The 21,682-nt window shown below is 46.9% G+C and overlaps 3 protein-coding genes across 3 annotated transcripts in view; all 3 read right to left on the reverse strand.

Moving 5' to 3' along the window:
- LOC149460810 (uncharacterized) overlaps positions 1 to 13,527 on the reverse strand; it is a 94,741-nt gene extending 81,214 nt beyond the window's left edge. Inside the window, exon 1 of the mRNA XM_089679253.1 lies at positions 13,362 to 13,527. The gene's annotated coding sequence lies outside the window, so the exon portion shown is untranslated. The remainder of the gene's footprint in view (positions 1 to 13,361) is intronic.
- Positions 1 to 21,682, reverse strand: part of LOC149460811 (uncharacterized) — an 84,725-nt gene that overhangs the window by 53,785 nt on the left and 9,258 nt on the right. The window lies entirely within an intron of this gene.
- Positions 7,448 to 8,765, reverse strand: LOC149460814 (oocyte zinc finger protein XlCOF8.4-like). Its single transcript, XM_089679212.1, has 5 exons — positions 8,541 to 8,765; positions 8,299 to 8,433; positions 8,089 to 8,212; positions 7,878 to 7,972; positions 7,448 to 7,788 (listed from the first exon to the last, which is right to left on the reverse strand). Exons 1-5 carry the CDS (start codon positions 8,616 to 8,618, stop codon positions 7,636 to 7,638), a joined length of 585 nt encoding a protein of 194 aa, XP_089535338.1. The 5' UTR covers positions 8,619 to 8,765; the 3' UTR covers positions 7,448 to 7,635.

The raw sequence follows: 21,682 nt of genomic DNA on the forward strand, positions 1-21,682 counted from the left end.
ACAAAGTGAGACAATCCTCGGAGGTTTTCCTCATCTCCCGGCCATGGACTAAAATACAAAGACAAAGAGGATTACAAGATAGGAGCTGATTGGTTCCCCCAAACCAGGACTCCACATACATCAGGCAGCTTGGTCTCTGAGAAGCTTACAATTCCACCCTTAAGGGAACTAGGAAATGGCTCCTCTGATCTCCTACCAGGTCATTTCTTTATTCATGGACCTTAGTCAGAGAGTGAGGAAACAACCAGAACTGTCTTTTATAGGAGGGACAGTGATGAGGGGATTATAAGACGAGGGTCCCCACCCCCTCTATCACTCATCGCCATCTTCCCAACACAAGAAGTACTGCACTTCCTTATTTAGTCCATGATTTAGTCATGAAGAACAGCGGGGCTGAGCCCTACCAGAGGTCAGAGAGTGAGGATGGGGGGGAGAAGAACCAAGATGAAGACTGGACTGATCCTGAAGACCACCATCATTGGGTTATTGACTCCTCCCTCATTATCACTTTCTGTTTAACCCCTTCACGCCTAAGGGTAAAACAAATCTAAATGCCTAAGCACAATTTTGCAATGTTGACCTGTGTTAGTAAAACCGTACATATCATCACAGCTACTTTGTACATCCGGGTGAATTATACCATGTTTTTTTCAGGACAAATTGGGCTTTCATTTGGTGGTAAATGGTAATGGATAGCTCCTGTTGTTTTTTTTTTTTTTTTGTTTTGTTTTTTTTTAATTATTAAAGGCAATTTTTTTTTAAATTTAGCTGTGTGTTTCTTGTTACTACCACCAAAGAAAAACCTAAAGTAAATTTTCCAGCTCTTGATGATCGCAGTGATACCATATATGTGTATATTATTTGTTGTTTGTACCCGCAGTACAGCCCAGAAACAATAGTGCGCATTTTTTTTTCATGTAAAACACACTGACACTAACTGACATTGATACCAATTAAAAATAAATCCTGATCTTTGTCCCAAACATTAACCCTGGCACTGAACTAGATCAAACCTTGAACTAGGTATTTTTTTCGTTTTTCTTTTATTTTTTAATATTTTTATATTTTTTAACAAACAGGGTTTTTTTCTCTATGTAAGGAGTAAGAGAGATACATTGTATCTCTCTCCTCCATTCATAGAAAAAAAAAAACAAGGGGGCGGGCTGCACAGTGACAAATCACTGTGATAGCCAATCAGAGGCTATCACAGCGATCATGTGACCTGGAAGCGGGAGTCCCAGGTCCCAATTGTTAGAACGGGACCCTCGGTGGCACCCCGGTCTTTGTGCCGTGTGGCGCTCTCCCAGCACAAAGACAGGTACGCAGATATGCGGCCCCACAGAAAAAAAGCCCAGTTCTGTGAGGCTGCATATCTGTGTTACAACGGCGTGAAAGGGTTAAGGTTCCAAAGTTGGAGGATGTTATCACATTATCAACATGTAAAAGTCTGTGCTCCAATCACATCATCCGATATAAAAATGTCCAGCTGGGAGGAAATGGGAGCAAAATAAATAAGGCCAATGTAATGAATAACTTACTATATAGTCCTAACTTTTGTATCATATACAGTTGGGCAAAAAAGTATTTAGTCAGCCACCAATTGTGCAAGTTCTCCCACTTACAAAGATGAGAGAGGCCTGTAATTGGCATCATAGGTAGACCTCAACTATGAGAGACAAAATGAGAAAACAAATCCAGACAATCACATTGGCTGATCTGGAAAGAATTTATTTGCAAATTATGGTGGAAAATAAGTATTTGGTGAATATGAAAAGTTAATCTCAGTACTTTGTTATATATCCTTTGTTGGCAATGACAGAGGTCAGACGTTTCCTGTAAGTCTTCACAAGGTTGGCACACACTGTTGCTGGTATGTTGGCCCATCCTCCATGCAGATCTCCTCTAGAGCAGTGATGTTTTGGGGCTGTCGCTGGGCAATACGGACTTTCAACTCCCTCCAAAGGTTTTCTATGGGGTTGAGATCTGGAGACTGGCTAGGCCACTCCAGGACCTTGAAATGCTTCTTACGAAGCCACTCCTTCGTTGCCCGGGCGGTATGTTTGGGATCATTTTCATGTTGGAAGACCCAGCCACATTTCATCTTCAATGCCCTTGCTGATGGAAGGAGGTTTGCACTCAAAATCTCACGATACATGGCCCCATTCATTCTGTCCTGTACATGGATCAGTCGTCCTGGTCCCTTTGCGGAGAAACAGCCCCAAAGCATGATATTGCCACCCTCATGCTTCACAGTAGGTATGGTGTTCTTTGGATGAAACTCAGCATTCTCTCTCCTCCAAACACGACGAGTTGTGTTTCTACCAAACAGTTCTATTTTGGTTTCATCTGACCATATGACATTCTCCCAATCCTCTTCTGGATCATCCAAATGCTCTCTAGCAAACTTCAGACGGGCCCGGACATGTACTGGCTTAAGCAGGGGGACACGTCTGGCACTGCAGGATCTGAGTCCCTGGCGGCGTAGTGTGTTACTGATGGTAGCCTTTGTTACGTTGGTCCCAGCTCTCTGTAGGTCATTCACTAGGTCCCCCCATGTGGTCCTGGGATTTTTGCTCACCGTTCTTGTGATCATTTTGACCCCACGGGGTGAGATCTTGCGTGGAGCCCCAGATCGAGGGAGATTATCAGTGGTCTTGTATGTCTTACATTTTCTAATTATTGCTCCCACAGTTGATTTGTTCACACCAAGCTGCTTGCCTATTGCAGATTCAGTCTTTCCAGCCTGGTGCAGGTCTACAATTTTGTTTCTGGTGTCCTTCGACAGCTCTTTGGTCTTCACCATAGTGGAGTTTGGAGTGTGACTCTTTGCGGTTGTGGACAGGTGTCTTTTATACTGATAACAAGTTCAAACAGGTGCCATTGATACAGGTAATGAGTGCAGGACAGAGGAGCCTCTTAAAGAAGAAGGTACAGATCTGTGAGAGCCAGAAATCTTGCTTGTTTGTAGGTGACCAAATACTTATTTTCCACCATAATTTGCAAATAAATTATTTCCAAATCAGCCAATGTGATTGTCTGGATTTGTTTTCTCATTTTGTGTCTCATAGTTGAGGTCTACCTATGATGCTAATTACAGGCCTCTCATATATTTTTAAGTGGGAGAACTTGCACAGTTGGTGGCTGAATAAATACTTTTTTGCCCCACTGTATAATATCACAATGATGTAATGTACAACATAGAGTATACAGTGCAGGGGTCAGGAGTATGTAATGTACAACATAGAGTATATAATGCAGGGGTCAGGAGTATGTAATGTACAACATAGAGTATATAGTGCAGGGGTCAGGAGTATGTAATGTACAATATAGAGTATATAGTGCCGGGGTCAGGAGTATGTAATGTACACCACTAATATTATTATTATACAGTATTTATAAAGCGCCAATAGTTCGCTCAGCGCTGTACATTACAATGGGAGACAGAACAGCCGTATTCAGGATGGACTGAAGCGGGGATAGCCAGCGGTGAGGCAGGCCAGTGAGGAGGGAGTTGCAGTAATCGAGTCGTGATATGATGAGGGAGTGAATGAGCGGTTTAGTGGTTTCTGGGGTTAGGAACGTGCGGATTTTGGCGATGTTGCGGAGGTGGAGTCTGCACGAGTTTGTTAAAGATTGGACTTGGGGCTGGAAGGATAGGTTGGAGTCCAGAATGACACCAAGTACTCTGGCCTGCGGGGCAGGTTTGATGGTGGCGTTGTTGGATGTGATGGAGAAGTCAATGGGGGGTGGTGTCCAGGCTGGGGGGAAGACAAGAAACTCGGTTTTGGAGAGGTTCAGTTTAAGGAAGTGGAGCGACATCCAGTCAGATATGTCGCTCAGTAGGTGTGTGATTCGGGCGGAGACTGAGGGGGTGAGGTGGGGGGTTGAGAGATAGATTTGTGTGTCGTCGGCATAGAGGTGGTAGTTGAAGCCGTGAGAGTGTATGAGTTGGCCAAGGGAGGAGGTGTAGATGGAGAAGAGAAGGGGCCCGAGGACAGAACCTTGAGGGACCCCAACAGAGAGGGGGAGTGAGGGGGAGGTGGTAGCATTATAGGTAACGCTGAAAGAGCGTTGTGACAGGTAGGATGAGATCCAGGAGAGAGCAGAATCTCTGAGGCCGAGGGAGTGTAGTTTTTTGAGGAGGAGGGGGTGGTCGACTGTGTCGAAGGCCGCAGAGAGGTCAAGGAGTAGGAGCACTGAATAGTGGCCATTAGCTTTGGTGGTTAGCAGGTCGTTGGAGAGTTTGAGTAAGGGGGTTACGGTGGAGAGTGGGGGACGGAAGCCGGACTGTAGGGGATCGAGGAGGTTGTTGTCGTTGAGGTGAGAGCTTAGGCGGTTGTAGACTAGGCGCTCGAGGAGTTTGGATGTGAATGGGAGCAGGGAGATGGGTCTGAGGTTGTTCGGGTCACTGGGGTCCAGGGAGGGCTTTTTAAGTATGGGGGTGATGTGTGCATGCTTCAGAGGGGAGGGGAAAGTGCCGGAGGAGAGGGAGAGATTGAAGATGTGGGTGAGGGAGCGTAGGATGGAGGGGGAAGGAGGTCGTAGGAGTTGTGAGGGGATAGGGTCGAGGGGGCAGGTGGTGAGGCGGGCATCAGAGAGGACCTTGGAGAATTCCTCTATGGTAGTAAGGTCATAGGTGTGGAGTTTTAAGGGGGCTTCAGTATGAGGAATGTAGGGTGGGGTGGAAGTGGGGGTCAGAGCAGTGGTGGAGGCGTGGGAGAGGGGTGATGAGGGGGTAGCTGAGTGAGGGTGAAGGGGGTTGGAGGGATTTTGAGCAGTGACGAAGTCCCTGTGGGTTATGTCAAGGGAGAGGGGGGATGAGGGGGTAGCTGTGTGAGAGGGGACGGGTTGAGAGGGCGTGTGAGTTGCGGCGATGTCTTTGCGAATTGTGTCATTCTTGTTTTTGAAGTGATTGGCAATCTCAAGGGCAGTGAGTGAGGTGCTGGGTGGAGGTGGGGGTGGAGAGAGTAGAGTTGAAGGTGGAGAAGAGTCGGCGAGGATTGGAGGAGAGGGCCTTGATGAGGGTCAGGAAGTAGGCTTGTTTGGCTGCGTGGAGGGGGGAGGTGTAGGTGTGGAAGGCAGATTTGTAGCGGGTGAAGGCTTGTTGGGATTTGGTTTTGCGCCATAGTCGCTCCAGGGCACGACTGTGTCGTTTGAGGGTTTTGGTGTGATCAGTCTGCCAGGGCTGGAGCGGTCGGGGTCTGATGTTACGTGTGGTTAAAGGCGCTAGTGAGTCAAGGGCTGTTGACAGCGTGTTGTTGTAGGCAGTCATAGCCAAGTCGGAGCAGGACAGGGGGAGGAAGCTGTCATGGAGTTGATCAGCTGCAGAGTGGAGGGGGGCAGGGTTAAGGTTGCCGAGGTTACGGCTGGTAGTAGTGTGACATTTGGAGGGGTAGGTGTTGGAGGACGAGGAGAGGATGGCGGTAAGTTTGATGCACACAGATCGGGCGTTCAGGAGTGCACATGAAAACGGGGGGGTGGCTGATTTTAGGGAGCAGGGGGATAGATACTAAGTTGCGGGGGTTGGGGCAGGACGTGGAGGCAGGAGGGTGTTGTGTGGGTGAGGGAGGTGGTGGAGGGCCAGGATTCGGGGAGATGTCCCCCACGGTTAGGAGGAGGAGAAGGGTGAGAAAGGTGGCGTGGGAGCGGGATGTGCAGGAGCGTGAGAAACTACTAGTGGAGGTGTTGGGGTCAGTGGGAGAGTGGAGTAATAGGAGGAGGTGGTGGGTGCCATAGAGGGGTGAAGGAAGCAGTGAGGACACAATATACAATTGTTTGGGAGGAGCAGAGGGATATAGTGAATGGATTTTGGGAACGGAGGAGAGGAAAATGAGGAGGAGGAGTGGAAGAGGCATTGTAGGGAGGTGCCCAGGAGGGCGGATAGGAGTGGTGGGAGGCTTGGTTGTCGATATGCCTCTGCCCACTGGACTATCTCATCGATGTGTCTTCTGGTAACATGGGAAACAAAGTGGGACTCAGGCATGTAAGAGTTGTTTCCCGGGGTGTTTGCTTGCAGTCTGTCCAGCATGTGGTAGAGTTTCTTGTTGTATCTTCCTGCTGCTTGAGTTCTCCTGCTTTTAGTTCAACTGCTGTGTTTAACTGCTTCGTCTTAGCACTCCATCAATGCAGCACTCACTCAAAAGCAGCACCCCCATCAGAGACTGTGCCCCCCATCAGTGATCTCCCCCCATGAGCTGATCTAAATGTATAGGGAGATGCTCAAATGAACATTCAACTCCACCCCAATTAGAAGCTGATAAGGATCACATGAATAGGGGGGGATGTTTCTCAAAGAACAGACTACAGTCATAAACCGGGTGCAGCTAGAGGTGAGAACTGGTCAACGTATGCACAAATAAAAATACACCATTTGTTCTGAATTTAACAGGAGTCAATGCGTTTACCTAGTTAAGAGTGGAGATAGGTGTATTTACCCAGAGAAAAGCAGCAGGAGTCAATGCGTTTTCCTAGTTAACAACAAAGATTATATAGTGCAGGGGTTGGGAGCATGTAATGTACAACATAGAATATATAGTGCAGGGGTCAGGAGTATGTAATGTACAACATAGAGTATATAGTGCAGGGGTCAGGAGCATGTAATGTACAACATAGAATATATAGTGCAGGGGTCAGGAGTATGTAATGTACAACATAGAGTATATAGTGCAGGGGTCAGGAGCATGTAATGTACAACATAGAATATATAGTGCAGGGGTCAGGAGTATGTAATGTACAACATAGAGTATATAGAGGAGGGGTCAGGAGTATGTAATGTACAACATAGAGAATATAGTGCAGGGGTCAGGAGTATGTAATGTACAACATAGAGTATATAGTGCAGGGGTCAGGAGTATGTAATGTACAACATAGAATATATAGTGCAGGGGTCAGGAGTATGTAATGTACAACATAGAATATATAGTGCAGGGGTCAGGAGTATGTAATGTACAACATAGAATATATAGTGCAGGGGTCAGGAGTATGTAATGTACAACATAGAATATATAGTGCAGGGGTCAGGAGTATGTAATGTACAACATATTGTATAAGATACAACAGGTAGGACTATAAAGTATCAGAATTGTGCAATGTACAATATAGAATATATAGTGTAGGAGTCAGGACTCATAATATTGGTATTCAGTAATCAGTGGGAGATTAAAGGTTTACTGTAGACAAGTTGCAGAGATCCCACACTGCTGCCTCCCATCTCCTGAGACTGCACTCAGTGACTTGGGTCTGAGACTATACAGACATATCCCTCCACCCGGCACAGCCAGCAGATAACAGAGCAAGGAACCCTGGGAGAATTGTACTGTCAGAGATCTTACTAGACCCGGACATGGGGAAGAATACCCAAAGCACACATGTCAGGTTCCTATGTTGAGCCATGCTTATGGTGAAAATCAACATTTTACTGCCAGCTGAACCCCAGAATCTCCATAAATCCAGTCTAGAGACATAAATTGTGTCTGCAGCACAGAGAAGGAAGATTATCCGAGAGAAATCCAGGAATACAGGACGGGGAACACAGCTCAGGAAAGTGACCAGGGGATTACAGGCTGATATCACCCAGTCCCCGCCCTACTCTGGACCAATCAGTGAGCAGTATGGGTGGAGGAATGGATTTAGTGTTCATGACCCACCTGTGCTGATCTCTGTAGGAGTGTCCTCCTCTATAAATGTCCCCGTTATTCCATCCTCCTCCATAGACTGCTGATCATCCCTCACATACGCCTCTTCTTCTTCTGATTTAACCTCAACTTTAGGATCTCTCAGGTTTCCACTCTGAATATATAATAAAAATGACATCAATGGTAACAATGCAGATAATGTACAGATCCTAATGATTCTATCAGTGATTGTTCCTCATCTACCTGATGGTGAGGGATGGTGTGACCTTCCTGTGTGGAATCCCGGGAATACAGAGGACGGGGACATCTCTCTGGTGGGTTCCCATGACTGGATCCATCTGTAGGAAACACACACACTGACTGAATCCATTGTTTCTATGTGTTTATCAGATGATGGGGGATCTAGGTGGATCCTCCGTACTGCTCTCTCCTTTACAATAAAGTCTCCTCTTACCCGGTGATGTGAGGGGCGGCTGATTGTCCATCATGACGTCCTTGTAGAGATCCTTGTGTCCTTCTAAATACTCCCACTCCTCCATGGAGAAATAGACAGTGACACCCTGACACCTTATAGGAACCTGACACACACAATGATACAGTCACCATCCAGACACATCCCTTGTCTGTTACTGGAGAATGTCCCAGAATTCCCGGCACCGCTCACCTCTCCTGTCAGCAGCTCCATCATCTTCTTGGTGACTTCTAGAATCTTCTGCATGTTGTGTCTCTCAGGGTTTAGGGAGTCACATGGAGGCACTGTGATGGTCATATGATCACCTGACTTCAGAAGAGGAAATCTCTGTATTGAGGAACCAATTGGAATATCATGTTAAGAATCCCAGAATCCTCCTCACCTCTCCAGTCAGGTCTGTGTGATGTCATGTGACCTCCCAGAATCCTCCTCACCTCTCCGGTCAGCAGGTAGATGATCTCCAGGGTGAGGTTTAGTATCTTCTCAGTCATGTGACTCCGTTCCTCCTCCATCCTCACTTATGTGGTCATGTGATTTATGGGGGTTGCTCTGTAGACAGATATCAGAGAATTATATGGGCTGTATTGGCTGTACAATATTAGGAGGGGAATATAAGTGGTAAATAGGAAGACTGCTCCCAGTGGGAATTGGCACAAGTAGATTGGGTTTCTTAGAAGATCTATTTGTCAAAACATTTGCATATTTATTCATCCAGCAAATCTGCATGAACATTCCTTCTGTGCAAATTGATTACACACATTCTTCAGAATGTTTTCTCTTCTTAATGAATTTTATGTTATTATGGGCAGTAGTGAAATTGGGGTCAGATGGAGCTGAGGCATATAGGAAATGCATCCATCTTTGTAGCAATAAATAAAATGTAACACTAGAGGTAATAACAAACAGATATAACCAATGGATGTGCAGCACACAGATGATGTTGAAAAGAGCCTGCATGCAGCCCGCCATCGCCATGCAGTAAACACTAAAAACACTACACATCCCCCATCACCGTTGTATAAATAAAAGACAGGCTGTCCATTCACCTCCATCAAAATACTACAAAGACAGAGAGCAGTTACTGCACATGCAGACAGTAGAGGGAGAGCAGTTGATGCACAGGCAGATAGTAGGGGATAGCAGTTGCTGCACGTGCAGATAGTAGGGGGAGAGCAGTTGCTGCACAGGCAGATAGTAGGGGATAGCAGTTGCTGTTTGTACAGATAGTAGGGGGGAGAGCAGTTGCTGCACATGCAGACAGTAGGAGGAGAGCAGTTGCTGCACGTGCAAATAGTAGGGGGAGAGCAGTTCCTGCACAGGGAGATATTAGGGGGAGATTAGTTGCTGCACGGGTTGTTAGTAGGGGGAGAGCAGTTGCTGCACGGGGAGATAGTAGGGGGAGATTAGTTGCTGCATGGGTTGATAGTAGGGGGAGAGCAGTTGCTTCATGTGGAGATAGTAGGGGGAGATGAGTTGCTGCACGGGTTGACAGTAGGGGGAGAGCAGTTGCTGCACGGGTTGACAGTAGGGGGAGAGCAGTTGCTGCACGGGTTGACAGTAGGGGGAGAGCAGTTGCTGCACGGGTTGACAGTAGGGGGAGAGCAGTTGCTGCACGGGTTGACAGTAGGGGGAGAGCAGTTGCTGCACGGGTTGACAGTAGGGGGAGAGCAGTTGCTGCACGGGTTGACAGCAGGGGGAGAGCAGTTGCTGCACGGGTTGACAGCAGGGGGAGAGCAGTTGCTGCACGGGGAGATAGTAGGGGGAGAGCAGTTGCTGCACGGGGAGATAGTAGGGGGAGAGCAGTTGCTGCACAGGCAGATAGTAGGGGATAGCAGTTGCTGTATGTACAGATAGTAGGGGGGAGAGCAGTTGCTGCACATGCAGACAGTAGGAGGAGAGCAGTTGCTGCACGTGCAAATAGTAGGGGGAGAGCAGTTCCTGCACAGGGAGATATTAGGGGGAAATTAGTTGCTGCACGGGTTGTTAGTAGGGGGAGAGCAGTTGCTGCACGGGGAGATAGTAGGGGGAGATTAGTTGCTGCATGGGTTGATAGTAGGGGGAGAGCAGTTGCTTCATGTGGAGATAGTAGGGGGAGATGAGTTGCTGCACGGGTTGACAGTAGGGGGAGAGCAGTTGCTGCACGGGTTGACAGTAGGGGGAGAGCAGTTGCTGCACGGGGAGATAGTAGGGGGAGAGCAGTTGCTGCACGGGGAGATAGTAGGGGGAGATCAGTTGCTGCAGGGCATACTAGTGGTAGTGCTGTGCAAACTAGAAGCAAGGTATACCAACCATCTAATGCAGCCACAGCACACACAGGAGGATGATGATTGGCTGAATAAGTGACCAATCATCTCCCACTCCTTCAAAACCATCTTGGGTCTAACGGTTTAAAAATTAAAATGAGAATCAAATCCCAACCTATCTGGATAGACGACTCCGGACAGAAACCATACGGGGATATTTCATGATATTATAAATAAATGTTCTCACAACAGCCGTATCCGTCTCATCATTTATTGAGGCAAACAGTAAAACTCCATCATCACTCCCTAATAAAATCCAAAATTTCCCCCAAAAGGCGTATAGACTTCCCATTCCCCTCCCCCATACATATTTTTAACTAAGCCTTCATGACAATAGCCCCCCATGACTCAACACAACCAGAATATTGTATAATTTTTACATACCAGATCCTCTCCTCCCGCAGGCTCCTCTGGACTGTACAACCGGTCCATGCAGCCTCTCCTCCCCTATACTCTGTTGGTTGCAGGTTCTCTGATGTCATCAAGACCAATGCAGAGCCCATAGCCCCTCACTGGACAGGAAGAGGGACAGTCCACTGCCAGAGTGTAGGGGAGTAGAGGAGAGTGCTGACAGCCGGGGGAGCAGAGGTTCAGATATATAAAAGAGCTTTTCCTGGTCCCCTGCACCTAAACTGCCATTTACCTCTTGGAGTTGGGGGTGCTCCATTATCAAAGGGTTAAATGTTCATTAAGAGCCGATTCACACCATGAATCACACAATGCGCTGAGCGTTCCTGTGCAATTCACATATGATCCGGGTGTAATGCATTTTCAGATGATTCATTTGAATGGGCTGAGACCAAGCCAGACCGCAGCAGACGTAGTGCATGTACTACTCTACAAAACCCTTCTGTACCATGCCATCCAGTGCAGGCAAATGCACCGCATTTGTCACCTGCGTCTGCGGTGTCATCAGCATTGTACTGACACCCTGCGTCTGTGGTGTCATCAGCATTGTACTGACACCCTGCGTCTGCGGTGTCATCAGCATTGTACTGACACCCTGCGTCTGCGGTGTCATCAGCATTGTACTGACACCCTGCGTCTGCGGTGTCATCAGCATTGTACTGACACCCTGCGTCTGTGGTGTCATCAGCATTGTACTGACACCCTGCGTCTGCGGTGTCATCAGCATTGTACTGACACCCTGCGTCTGCGGTGTCATCAGCATTGTACTGACACCCTGCGTCTGCGGTGTCATCAGCATTGTACTGACACCCTGCGTCTGTGGTGTCATCAGCATTGCACTGACACCCTGCATCTGTGGTGTCATCAGCATTGTACTGACACCCTGCGTCTGCGGTGTCATCAGCATTGCACTGACACCCTGCATCTGTGGTGTCATCAGCATTGTACTGACACCCTGCGTCTGTGGTGTCATCAGCATTGCACTGACACCCTGCATCTGTGGTGTCATCAGCATTGTACTGACACCCGCAACAGCTTGCATTTTGAGCACAGTCCGGGAAAAGTGCACAGAACGCAGGTCGTCATCCCCATATTCTAATGTGAATTAGTCCTTAGCTCTCGCTCATTTTTCTTTTCCCCAAATATGGGCTTTAAAAAAAAACCTAATCCCCCACACAATTATTTCAACCTTTAAACTTGTGTCCCCCCATGAAATGGCGACTATGTTCCCTACACAACATGCTGCAAAGACATGGCTGGAAACGATCTTACAGGTCATCAGATTAGAGTTAGTGGGGAATAACAGCCCCAGAATGATTGCTCCCCCTCCGGGGTGTGACCATCCCATGTCAGGAACCCTCTATGTGACATCACAGGAGAAATGACAGGTCCTCTTTATGGAGACCCCAGGGCTCTATTAGACCTCCATCATCACCTATGGACCCCAGTGAAGGTGATCAGTACAGATGGGGATTCCTCCTCTCCTTCCCTGACCACAGTGACCGGGGAAGGACAGCTCTGAGCCTGGAAGTCATGAAATGTTCCTCACCGAAGGGGAGATCCGAGAACTCATCCCCCTCCACTCCATCCGCCATGCCAGTCCCAGGCCTGCAGGGGGGGGCAGAGGAGCCCGGATACATGGAAGAGGTAGTCAGGTGTGGGGGGAGGGTGGGATCTTCAAGGGAAGGGTGTGGAAGTGTAAATATCAGTCCAACCCGAATCTGAATCTCATCCCTCATTACAGGAGACGGCTAAGGAGAGAAGGTGACCCATCTCCACAATGAGGAGAATGTTCCGGCCCCGGAAGTGGGGGAATGTTGTGCCCCTGAAGGGGTTAATCTGGGTTCCCACACTATATATGTGTGTATCATCATCTGCTGGAGATAAAAGATGTCACAGTGACTATGGAGGAAGAGGACGGGCGTGAGTATGGGGGAAGAGGACGGGCGTGAGTATGGGGGAAGAGGACGGGCGTGAGTATGGGGGAAGAGGACGGGCGTGCGTATGGGGGAAGAGGACGGGCGTGCGTATGGGGGAAGAGGACGGGCGTGCGTATGGGGGAAGAGGACGGGCGTGCGTATGGGGGAAGAGGATGGGCGTGCGTATGGGGGAAGAGGACGGAGGTGACCATGGAGGAAGAGGACGGACGTGACCGTGGGGGAAGAGGACGGACGTGACTGTGGGGGAAGAGGACGGGTGTGAGTATGGGGGAAGAGGACGGGTGTGAGTATGGGGGAAGAGGACGGGCGTGCGTATGGGGGAAGAGGACGGGCGTGCGTATGGGGGAAGAGGACGGGCGTGCGTATGGGGGAAGAGGACGGAGGTGACCGTGGAGGAAGAGGACGGACGTGACCGTGGGGGAAGAGGACGGACGTGACTATGGGGGAAGAGGACGGGTGTGAGTATGGGGGAAGAGGACGGGCGTGCGTATGGGGGAAGAGGACGGACGTGCGTATGGGGGAAGAGGACGGGCGTGAGTATGGAGGAAGAGGACGGCCATGATGGGGGGTTACTGGGTGTAAATAGGAAATAACATCTTATTACCTCCTCTGCTGCCACTTCCACCAACGTCTCCTCTCTACTTCTTCCCAACTCACCTCTCACCCGGAACTTCTTGTCTGTATTCCAGATGACTTCCCATATGTACCTGACATCACTTCCTGTCTGTATTCCATAGAGACTTCCTGTCTGGGAAGAAGTGAGATCACCAACTTGTGCAGCTCAGAGGAACTGCAGCCCCGAGAAACGTTTCTTGGCGTGAACAAGATTTATTCATAGTAATCCTGATATGGGACGCAGGCAAACGCAATAAAAAAAAAATAGCACTGGATATAGAATAGTTGATACTTCCTCTAGCAACAACTCAAGTAATGTATCTCTATAGTGGATCAACTGGGCTTTTCCGGTGTCTGTAGGTCAATGCGTTTCACCAGTAACATGGCTTCTTCAGGACCAGAGATACTTGAGGGGGGCCTCACTATGTATATATAAAAGATAATAAATAACCACATATTAACCACTTCTCATCCGGACCATGTATATAAACAGCTGGACAGGAGAAGTGCAGGGGCGGGTGGTCATTTATAAATGGCCTCCCCACTCCCTGCTTGTGCGGGCTCCCTGGGAGTGCGTAGCACCGCGATCCAGTGCCTGCTGTGTCCTCCAGACACAGAGGAACACCGATCGTTGTACAGGACCTCCGTGCGAGGTCCCGATCATGTGATCACTGATTGTCCAATCAGTGATTACATGAAGAGTAGTAAGCAAGATGTCACTTCTGACATCATTGCTTACTACATGTGTGATGGATATGGTAAAATGCCTATTTGGTTTCCTATCGAATATATATATATACATTTTTCTACACATTTTATACATATTTACTTTTATACTTTAATACTATTTCTTTCTTCATATTTATAAATGTTTAGTATGAATACATATGTTGTGTGAATATTTTCTGCCTGCTGGGCTTTGTGGTACTTTAAGAAATCCTTGCTTAAGAAATGTTTGCTCACACGCCCCCCCCTCCCATCGCATCGACCCCCCTCCCATCGCACTGACCCCCCCCTCCCATCGTGCCAACTTGAGACAAAGGAATGTTTTTCTTTCCATAAGATAAGACTTGGAAGAAGATCACACCTATACCATGACGGAGATTGTTTTCGTGTGGAAATGACCAATCAAAGACTAATATAATGCTTATGCTGTTCTCACATGACTCTTGCTTCCTTTTGCATATATAAGCTCACTTTCTCATTATAATAAACTAGAAGTGTTCATAGACTGAACTTGTGTGTCAGCGTGAGTCTCTTCCAGTGTGCGCACATTCCAAAGCTAGAATGATAAATTAGGACAGGAGCAGATAAGCACCGGACAAGTTAGTCCTCAACTAAATCACATGTGAAATCTATGAATGATCTCAATGGTACAGGGCTATTCACAACAACCTTGTACCATGTGACAAGCTGTGATCAATCACAGCTCACACAGTATTTCTCAATGGCTGCAAGAATGCAGACAGAGAGAAGGAGAAATGATTGCTTTTACAGCCTTTATGGGTGTAAAAAGTCAGTATACAAAAAAAAAAAATCTTCATAACCCCCCACTAGTACAGTGTCACTATGGTGACACTGTAATGCTAGGGTGACAGTATGTAAAAAAAAAAAGCATAAATAAAAATGTAAAAAAAATTTAGAAAACTTATAATTTTTGGTTATAAACTAATTTGGGTTATTTTGTTTTTACTAAAAAGATAACTGAATACATTTTGGCCAAGATTTATGAAGAATTATTTATTTGCAAAATTTTATAAGAAAAACACTTTTTTTCAAAATTTTTGTTTTGTTTATATAGAAAAAAAATAAAAATCCCAGCGGTGAATAAATACCACCAAAATAAAGTTTTATCTGTCTCAAAAAAATGGTAAAAAATTCATTTGGGTACACTGTTGCATGACTGCGCAATTGTCATTCAAAGTGTGATAGCGCTGAAAGCTGAAAATTGCCCTGGACAGGAAGGGGGTGAAAGTGTCCGGACAGGAAGTGGTTAATGATACGTGCATAGAAACAATGAAGGGGAAAATACCACCAAAGAGAAAATGGACTATCTCGGGACCCAAAAGGACAACAAAGTCATAAAAACAATAAATTTTTGACTAGTGCATAAAGAGTTTTATGATCAGACATGTGCATGAATCTATTCGAAAATCACAAAGATGTAACGGCACGGTCTCATAATTCACAAAGGTTCTGGTTGTTACAATTCCACCCACCATAGGGGATGATCTAGACTCCTCTACATGTTGATCAGAAATAATCCTCTTCCTTGGGATGAAAAGTCAAAGACTACTCTGAAATAGAATCATAACAGTCAAAATACAATATCTCATAGATCAGGGGCGACAAACTGGTGGCCCTCCAGCTGTTGCCAAACTACAAGTCCCATCATGCCTCTGCCTTTGGGAGTCATGCTTGTAACTGTCAGTCTTGCAATACCTCATGGGACTTGTATTTTGGCAACAGCTGGAGGGCCACCAGTTTGATACCTGTGTCATAGGGTTACAAATGACACGTTATGTATTGATATCTCAAGATCCACAAATAAATCGCTTACCAATGTGAACTGATGATGTCATAGGGTTACAAATGACACGTTTATGTATTGATATCTCAAGATCCACAAATAAATCGCTTACCGATGTGAGCTGATGATGTCATAGGGTTACAAATGACACGTTTATGTATTGATATCTCAAGATCCACAAATAAATCGCTTACCAATGTGAGCTGATGATGTCATAGGGTTACAAATGACATGTTTATGTATTGATATCTCAAGATCCACAAATAAATCGCTTACCAATGTGAGCTGATGATGTCATAGGGTTACAAATGACACGTTTATGTATTGATATCTCAAGATCCACAAATAAATCGCTTACCGATGTGAGCTGATGATGTCATAGGGTTACAAATGACACGTTATGTATTGATATCTCAAGATCCACAAATAAATCGCTTACCGATGTGAGCTGATGATGTCATAGGGTTACAAATGACATGTTTATGTATTGATATCTCAAGATCCACAAATAAATCGCTTACCGATGTGAGCTGATGATGTCATAGGGTTACAAATGACACGTTTATGTATTGATATCTCAAGATCCACAAATAAATCGCTTACCAATGTGAGCTCATGCCAATCGGAAAAGGCCAAACATGACCTGATGCTAACCACCTGGATATTTTCACCCCCTCCTGGCTGAGATATTGTTATCTTGTTTTTAAGGTTATTATTATTATTTTACAGGATTTATATAGCGCCAACAGTTTGCTCAGCGCTTTACAATATAAGGGAGACAATACAATAACAATACAGTTCAATACAAGAGAGATTTGAGGGCCCTGATCCTTGGATCTTACAATCTAGGAGGGAGGGGCAAGTGGTACAAAAGGTAGTAACTGAGGGGGATGGACTGGTAGGAGGAATAGAAGATTCCATTATTAGCTGAAGGCAGGATAGGCTTCCCTGAAGAGAGAGGTTTTCAGAGATCGCCTAAAAGTGAGCAGAGTAGGTGATAGTCTGATAAACTGGGGTAGAGAGTTCCAGAGGATGGGGGAAGCTCTGGAGAAGTCCTGGAGACGAGCATGGGAGGAGGAGACAAGGGAGCTAAAGAGTAGGAGGTCTTGCGAGGAGCGGAGAGGACGGTTTGGGTGATATTTGGAGACAAGATCGGTGATGTAATTTGGGGCAGAGTTATAAATGGCTTTATACGTTATTGTTAGTGTTTTGAATTTTATTCGTTGGGCAATGGGAAGCCAGTGGAGGGATTGGCAGAGAGGGATGGAGGACACTGAATGGAGGCCAGTGGAGGGATTGGCAGAGAGGGATGGAGGACACTGAATGGAGGCCAGTGGAGGGATTGGCAGAGAGGGGTGGAGGACACTGAGTGGAAGCCAGTGGAGGGATTGGAAGAGAGGGGTGGAGGATACTGAATGGAGGCCAGTGGAGGGATTGGCAGAGAGGGGTGGAGGATACTGAATGGAGGCCAGTAGAGGGATTGGCAGAGAGGGGTGGAGGACACTGAAAGGAGGCCAGTGGAGGGATTGGCAGAGAGGGATGGAGGACACTGAGTGGAGGCCAGTGGAGGGATTGGCAGAGAGGGGTGGAGGACACTGAATGGAGGCCAGTGGAGGGATTGGCAGAGAGGGGTGGAGGACACTGAAAGGAGGCCAGTGGAGGGATTGGCAGAGAGGGGTGGAGGACACTGAGTGGAAGCCAGTTGAGGGATTGGAAGAGAGGGGTGGAGGATACTGAATGGAGGCCAGTGGAGGGATTGGCAGAGAGGGGTGGAGGATACTGAATGGAGACCAGTGGAGGGATTGGCAGAGAGGGGTGGCAGATACAGAATGGTTAGTAAGGTGGATGAGTCTGGCAGCAGCATTCATGATAGACTGAAGAGGGGATAGCCTGCGATGAGGTCGGCCAATGAGGAGGGAGTTACAATAGTCAAGGCGAGATATAACAAGGGACTGAATAAGTTGCTTAGTGGTTTCCGAGGTTAGGAACGGGCGTATCTTGGAGATGTTGAGGAGGTGAAGTCTACAAGATTTGGACAGTGATTGGATCTGGGACTGAAAGGACAGATGGGAGTCTAGGATTACACATAGTACCCTGGCATGAGGGAAGGGACTGATGATTGTGTTATTGATCTTGATGGAGAAGTCAGGGGAGGGGGCACGGGCTGGGGGGAATACTAAGAGCTCTGTTTTGGAAATATTTAGTTTGAGGAAGTGGAGTGACATCCATGCCGATATGTCACTTAGTAGGTTAGTAATGCGAGAGGAGACTGAAGTGGTGAGGTGAGGGGTTGAGAGATAGATTTGTGTGTCATCAGCATAGAGATGGTACTTAAAGCCATGGGAGTTTATCAAGTGACCAAGGGAGGAGGTGTAGATGGAAAAGAGAAGGGGTCTAAGGACGGAACCTTGAGGGACCCCTACAGAAAGACGGAGTGAGGAGGAGGAGGCAGAGTTATAGGTAACACTGAAGGAGCACTGCAATATGTAGGAGGAGAACCAAGAGAGAGCAGAGTCTCGGAGGCCAAGAGAGTGGAGTTGTTTGAGGAGGAGGGGATGGTCAACCATATCAAAAGCCTCAGAGGTCAAGTAGTAAGAGTATGGAGTAGTGGCCATTGGTTGGGATGAGTACAAAATAGTGACCATTGGTTGGGATGAGTATAGAGTAGTGACCATTGGTTGGGATGAGTATGGAGTAGTGGCCATTGGTTGGGAGGAGTATAGAGTAGTGGCCATTGGTTGGGATGAGTATGGAGTATTGGCCATTGGTTGGGATGAGTACGGAGTAGTGGCCATTGGTTGGGATGAGTATGGAGTAGTGGCCATTGGTTTTAGCAGTTAGTAGATCATTAGTGAGTTTTAGTAGGGCAGTTTCAGTGGAGTGTAGAGAGCGAAAGCCAGACTGTAAAGGGTGAAGAAGGTTGTTGTCGGTGAGGTGGGAGCTCAGGTGATTGTAGACTAAGCGTTCTAGGAGTTTAGAGGTAAATGGCAGCAGGGAGATGGGTCTTAAGTTGTTCAGGTCGGTGGGGTCCAGGGAGGGCTTAAAGTATGGGAGTGATGTGCGCATGCTTTAGAGCGGAGGGGAAGGCATCAGTAGAGAGGGAGAGATTGAAGATGTGAGTGAGGGAGCATAGGATGGAAGAAGACGGTGACCATAGTAGTTGTGAGGGGACAGGATCCAGGGGGCAGGTAGTGAGACGGACTTCTGAGAAAACAGGTTAGTTTATAGTTTGATGTTTTTGGTTTGTTTTCCCCTTTTTTTTTTTTGTCTTTTCCATTCTCTTTTCAATATGGTTCTTGTGATGTTTTTCAGTCACACGGGTGGTTTCTCTGCCATCATGCCCATCATTTTGCCCCACCTGTGGCCGCCATGGGGGAGACATGCTGGTGCCCTTGTGTGGTCTTTTCCAATTGGCATGAGCTCACATTGGTAAGCGATTTATTCGTGGATCTTTAGATATCAATATGTAACGTGTCATTTGTAAGCCTATGAGATATTGTATTTTGACTGTTATGATTCTATTTCAGAGTAGTCCTTGACTTTTCATCCCGAGGAAGTGGATTATTTCCGAAAAACATGTAGAGGAGTCAGGATCATCCCCCATCGTGGGTGGAATTGTAACAACCAGAACCTTTGTGAGTTGAGACCGTACCGTTACATCTTTGTGATTTTTGAACAGATTTATGTACATGTCTGATCAAAAAACTCTTTGGGGGTAATTTACTAAAACCAGAAAGTGCAGTTTTGCAGAGTAACCAATCAGCTTCCAGGTTTTATTGCCAAAGCTTAATTGAACAAGTTGATTGGCTCCCATGCACTGCTGCACCAGAATCTGAGTGTTCTAATTATATGTGTCAGGAATGGACTCAGCACTGGTGGTGGCACTCACCTGCCGTGTGGGCTGCAGTACCAGGGCTGACCAGCGGGTGCTCTCAGCAGCCAGAAGCTCACTCCTGCAATCAGCCAACACCTGGGGCTGATTGCAGGAGGTGTATTTAAGGAATGGCCAGACCTGCAGTCAGTGCCTTGGTCTATGTTTCCCATCAGCCCCCTGTACCGTGTATCCTGTTCTGCTGACTATCTGATTTGTTGCTGATCCTGACCTCTGCTGACTTCTCCTGCTTGATCCCTGGATTGCCTGACCATCCTTCTGCCTGATCCTCTGTACCGCGCTGCCCGTGAGTTACTGAACCCGGCTTGTGACCCTGACTATTCTTTGCCTGCTCCTCAGGTACCTCGCTGCCCGCACGTTGCTGACCTGGCCTGCCTGACTACGCCTGACGCTACCCAGATGATCCATCCATCCCGCACGGATCTGTCCCTGTTACCAGGTCTTCCAGCCTCTTCACGTCAGGCTTTCCCCCGTTCCATACCCTCGGCGGACCCCTCTACAGTTGGGTGCACTCAGGGGCCGCGACCTGGTCTCAGTCCTGCGCCAAGTGCATCCCCACCATCAGGGGCTCTGGTGAAAAGGCAGACTGGGGCTTAGACTCCGCGCCCTGGGGAATGCCGTTCTGTGGGTACTAGAGATCCCACCTGGCGCTGCCTGATAGTACCTTACGGCCTGCCTGACCATTCCGCCTCTCCAGCCCTGACTACACCTGTGTTCCTGAAGCCTGCTACTTCCCTGTGTCAGTCCACACGTTTCTGGTCACACCCGAATCCCTAACAATATGCCTCATACACACGATAAGAAAATCGTACAAAAAATTTAGCAGAACCACTGATCGAACGATTTTCTCTTCGTTGATGAGCAGAAGGTTTTAACTGATAATGATATTGTGAACGAAAAAATCCGGTTGAACAACAGTGAAAAATTTTGTCATTTCGCATATGAACGACCGATTTTCTGTGCGGTGGTATGACAGCCATCTGAAAAAAATCTATCAAGCGCTATCACACATGAGCAGAAACAGAAGATGACACGGATGTTTATGTCCAAGGAATCTTCGTAAACACGAATGAAAAATCCAAATGTTAAAAGTAGATTGGCCTAATGAGATCATGAAACCAGAATTGTGCAGATTATATTTTATGTATCACTATTTGTGTATATAGTTAATGTAATAAACAATATTATACTCATTGCTGGTAATTGTTGTGTAGATCGCTCATTCTGGCCGGAAGGGCGTGGCTACAAGGTCACACGCACACCGCATCACTTCCACTTGTACGGGAGACGTCAACACAATGTATTGCCCGACGACCGGTTTTTTAGATTGGTTAATGTGGGCCACGATTTTGACCAACAAATGAATGCCTCTCGGTTGTCGGATGACTGGGTGATTTTCTAATCGTGTATTCCCACCTTTAGTAAGTCAGTCCCTTTGTGTACTAATAAAAAATTTAGTTTTTATGTCTGTGTTGTCCTTTGAGTACCAAGATGGTCCATTTTCGCTTTGGGGGTATTTTCCCCTTCAATTTTTCTATAGTCATTTGGGATGATGGTACCCCACCTTATAATGATGTTTATGAATATGAGGCTTGCTATTAAATAATGAATAGCACTGGATATAGAATAGTTGATACTCCCTCTAGCAACAACTCGCATTATGTATCTCTATAGTGGATCAACTGGGCTTTTCCATTTTCTGTAGGTCAACGCGTTTCACCAGTAACAAGGCTTCTTCAGGACCAAAGATACTTGAGGGGGGCCTCACTATGTATATATAAAAGATAACAAATAACCACATATTAATGATAGATACATAATACAGAATATACATCAATAATCAACTCCTACAACCTCCCTCCCCCTCCATCCTACGCTCCCTCACCCA

This window comes from Staurois parvus, unplaced genomic scaffold (genome assembly GCF_062004578.1).
Source record: "Staurois parvus isolate SC_StPar_1 unplaced genomic scaffold, SC_StPar_1.0 ptg000221l, whole genome shotgun sequence".
In the NCBI taxonomy this organism is placed as follows: domain Eukaryota; kingdom Metazoa; phylum Chordata; class Amphibia; order Anura; family Ranidae; genus Staurois; species Staurois parvus.

Bases quoted from the DNA above. Each gene is read 5' to 3' on its own strand.
- LOC149460814 (XM_089679212.1), bottom strand. From the start codon at position 8,618: ATGGAGGAGGAACGGAGTCACATGACTGAGAAGATACTAAACCTCACC. The intron at 8,434-8,540 runs GTGAGGAGGATT...TCCTCAATACAG, and splicing joins TCTACCTGCTGACCGGAGAG to AGATTTCCTCTTCTGAAGTC. The intron at 7,973-8,088 runs GTAAGAGGAGAC...TGTTTCCTACAG, and splicing joins GCCGCCCCTCACATCACCGG to ATGGATCCAGTCATGGGAAC.